This window comes from Saprolegnia parasitica (genome assembly GCF_000151545.1).
Source record: "Saprolegnia parasitica CBS 223.65 unplaced genomic scaffold supercont2.979, whole genome shotgun sequence".
NCBI lineage: Eukaryota > Oomycota > Saprolegniomycetes > Saprolegniales > Saprolegniaceae > Saprolegnia > Saprolegnia parasitica.
Genome location: NW_012157373.1, coordinates 1 through 2681, shown reverse-complemented (window position 1 = coordinate 2681; position 2681 = coordinate 1). Strand labels below are relative to the sequence as shown.

The 2681-nt window shown below is 58.2% G+C and overlaps 4 protein-coding genes across 4 annotated transcripts; 1 reads left to right on the top strand and 3 right to left on the bottom strand.

Moving 5' to 3' along the window:
• Positions 1 to 16: 16 nt before the first annotated feature.
• Positions 17 to 387, bottom strand: SPRG_18110 (hypothetical protein; the record flags this gene model as incomplete). Its single annotated transcript, XM_012357542.1, has 2 exons — positions 17 to 260; positions 284 to 387. Coding segments are annotated over 2 exons (348 nt in total), but the record flags the coding sequence as incomplete, so codon positions are not given.
• A 206-nt stretch (positions 388 to 593) lies between these two features.
• SPRG_18109 (hypothetical protein) lies at positions 594 to 1153 on the bottom strand (the record flags this gene model as incomplete). The annotated part of the gene is made up of 2 exons (XM_012357541.1): positions 594 to 776; positions 818 to 1153. The coding sequence occupies 2 exons, from the start codon at positions 1151 to 1153 to the stop codon at positions 594 to 596; spliced, it is 519 nt and encodes a 172-aa protein (XP_012212931.1).
• Positions 1154 to 1181: 28 nt separating this feature from the next.
• Positions 1182 to 1482, bottom strand: SPRG_18108 (hypothetical protein; the record flags this gene model as incomplete). Its single annotated transcript, XM_012357540.1, has 2 exons — positions 1182 to 1376; positions 1423 to 1482. The coding sequence occupies 2 exons, from the start codon at positions 1480 to 1482 to the stop codon at positions 1182 to 1184; spliced, it is 255 nt and encodes an 84-aa protein (XP_012212930.1).
• Positions 1483 to 2389: 907 nt separating this feature from the next.
• SPRG_18105 (hypothetical protein) lies at positions 2390 to 2674 on the top strand (the record flags this gene model as incomplete). The annotated part of the gene is made up of 1 exon (XM_012357539.1): positions 2390 to 2674. A coding segment is annotated over one exon (285 nt), but the record flags the coding sequence as incomplete, so codon positions are not given.
• Positions 2675 to 2681: the final 7 nt, after the last annotated feature.

Below are 2681 nucleotides of genomic sequence, written 5' to 3'. Positions count from 1 at the left end.
CATGGAGGCCTGCGACGGCCGTGATGCGGACGCTCTCGACCTTGTCCTGCGTGAGCGCTTGGAGGAGCTCGTCGAGCTGCGCCGAGTATTGGTTGGCGCCAAATGACAAGACGACCGCTGGAAAGTTGTAGGCACAAGCAAGGCGCACCTCGTTCTCGGCGTGTCGCCCGAGCCGGTTGAAGGCCGCGAGGAGGACGCTGCTGCTTTCCGCACAAAAGTCGTTGAGTGTAAAGAGCTTGAAGACGAGTCGTCCAAAGCTGCTGGCAGGGGGCCAATTAAATACGATGGCGTGTACGCAATCACGTCGAGAAGCACGGGCAAGATCTGCGCCTCGCGCTCCTTCTTCGGGTAAAAGTCGTAGAGCGACACGAGAGTCCGAAAGGCCATGCTTTTCACTTGCTCCTCTTCGTCTTGGAGGAGTTCGAGGAGCTCGGGCAGTAGGTCCGCACACGCCTTTGTCGTGCTACGATACAACATGCGCACACTCGAACCCATGCGCGATGCTACCTCACAGCACGCGCCAATACATCCAGCTGCATGCACATGCACGTCCGTACGTCCGTGTCCGTGTCTTGGCACAGTCCCATCATCTATCACGACAGAAAGTCAGATGCATCGGTGCTCGGTCGTCGGCGTGCCTTTTGGAAAAAGAGACTCTCAATGTCGGCCTCGGAGAGCAGCGTCGACGCCGTGAGCAGGCCAAGGACCCAGCAACAAATGAGGCGCGAGCCCGCGGCCTGGGACACGTCGCCCTTCTCGATGCCAATGCGAATGATCTACAAGTCCATGTCAGTACTATGTATAGAAGCAGACGCACCTGTGTCTTCTTGATCGAGCCCGAGAGGCGAGGAACGAGTGCGGCGATGCACCGACTCGCCACTTCGGCCACGTCTTTCTGCTGGATGTCGTTGACGAAATCAAGCACCATGGGGAGGAGCTGCTTGGTGACTTGGTCGTCGCTGAGGAGAAAGGTCGCGGCCAGCTTTTGCCGGTGGTAACTCGAGACGAGCTCGTCGTACTCGTCGTGAAGCGTCGGCAGCGGGTACGCGATGAGCTTGCCGTCGCACGTGCCACCAGCGAGGTGCATGAGGCAGTTGAGGATCTTGATGAGCATTTCCATGTCGTTCTCTGTCTCGTTGCGCTTCCAGAGCATCTACGCGCTGGCGATGAGCACGACGGATCTACGTCGCGATTGCCTTGATGTCGTCGAGGAGCAGCGTCAAGTTCTCTCTCGAGTTGTTGGCGGCGAGGATCGTTGGGATCGAAGCGAGCACCGAGACCTTTTGCTGCTTGAGTCCTGTCTTGAGCAGCCAGTCGGCGCGAGGGATCTCGGCCATGTCTTCCTCGACATGCAGCCGCTCGAGGTCCGATGGGTTCTACGCAGCATATTCGATGGTCGCTTCCTAGAGAATCCCAATGTACCACGTCGCCGTCGCGGTCGAAGCAGCACTCGGCCTCTTTCTCGAAGAAGAAGTCGTCCATGGCGCCGGCCCCATGCAACAAAAGGACTCTGGCGCGACGCCACCAGCGCTGGCGCTATTTATAGCGGCGTTGCGTAACGTCGCTGGAAACACCCGCCTTATGACGTGGCGCCACGCGCTGCCTTCGGGCTTCGTAGCAACTCATTATTGTCAAGGTTGTGTTGTTGGAGCGTCATGTCTCGAAAGACTAGCTCACGACAGGACGACGCATGGTAGCAGCCATACAGTATTAAAGCAGCTCGATTGCTTCGCCGCACCGAGAACTTCTCGTGCCGAGCTCCTAGCGGCGAGAGGAAGACCGTGGTGATGAAAACGCAGTTGAGCGATTCGAGCCGCATCGCTGTTCAAGGCAACAGGAGAGAGGATCGATGCTCGTCCGCAGCAGAACCAGCGCTCGAGCCATCTCCATCAATTGAGCGCCGACCAATGCCGCCAAGAAACGCCTTGTGTTGGCTTTGAGTGATCCGACTTGGATTTGCCATGTTGCCCATCCAAGTGTCCTTGGGCTCATCCTGCTGTCGATATCGCAAGAGGGGCGGCTAGTGCATCGACACTTTGAGATAACCGTCTTTTTACTGTTTTATCGTAGTTTAAAAAAGCATACCTCTGTGCGCAGCGCCTTGCTCGGATCGAAAGATCGGCCAGACCGTCGAGTTCATTACTGTAAACCTAGTTGACCGTCACTTAGCAGACTCGTCCTGGTCACTCGGTCGACAACTGATCCGCACGCTGGGTCCGTGTCCAGATCAAGCGTGCGGATTCGTTGTCTGCGAAAAGGTGGGTGCAGGTCCCGGGGTCCCACTGTGCAGTGCCACCATCACTCGCGCCTCGAAATGGAACGACATCCGGATGAGCTTGCGCGTTCAAGTTGCGTCAGAATTGAGTTTCCCGTTCCCTCCACAACCGCCATGGCCAAGAGCAAGAAGACGACCAAGAGCAAGGCCGTAAAGCGCAAGGCGCCGCCGCCACCGCCCGTCGCGGTGCACTATGACGACGACAGCATCAACACGCTCTTCGAGGCCATGAGCGTCGTCGCCGTCCGCTGCGACGACGACGAGCGCTTCTACGTGGCCGAGCTCCTCGACGACACGACCGAGGAGATGCTCGACGACGACAGCGCGACCGTCAACGTCCTCTACTACAACAAGCAGCCTGACGGCTCGTACGTCGTCGGTGCCTACGACGTGGCGCCGGTCCGCG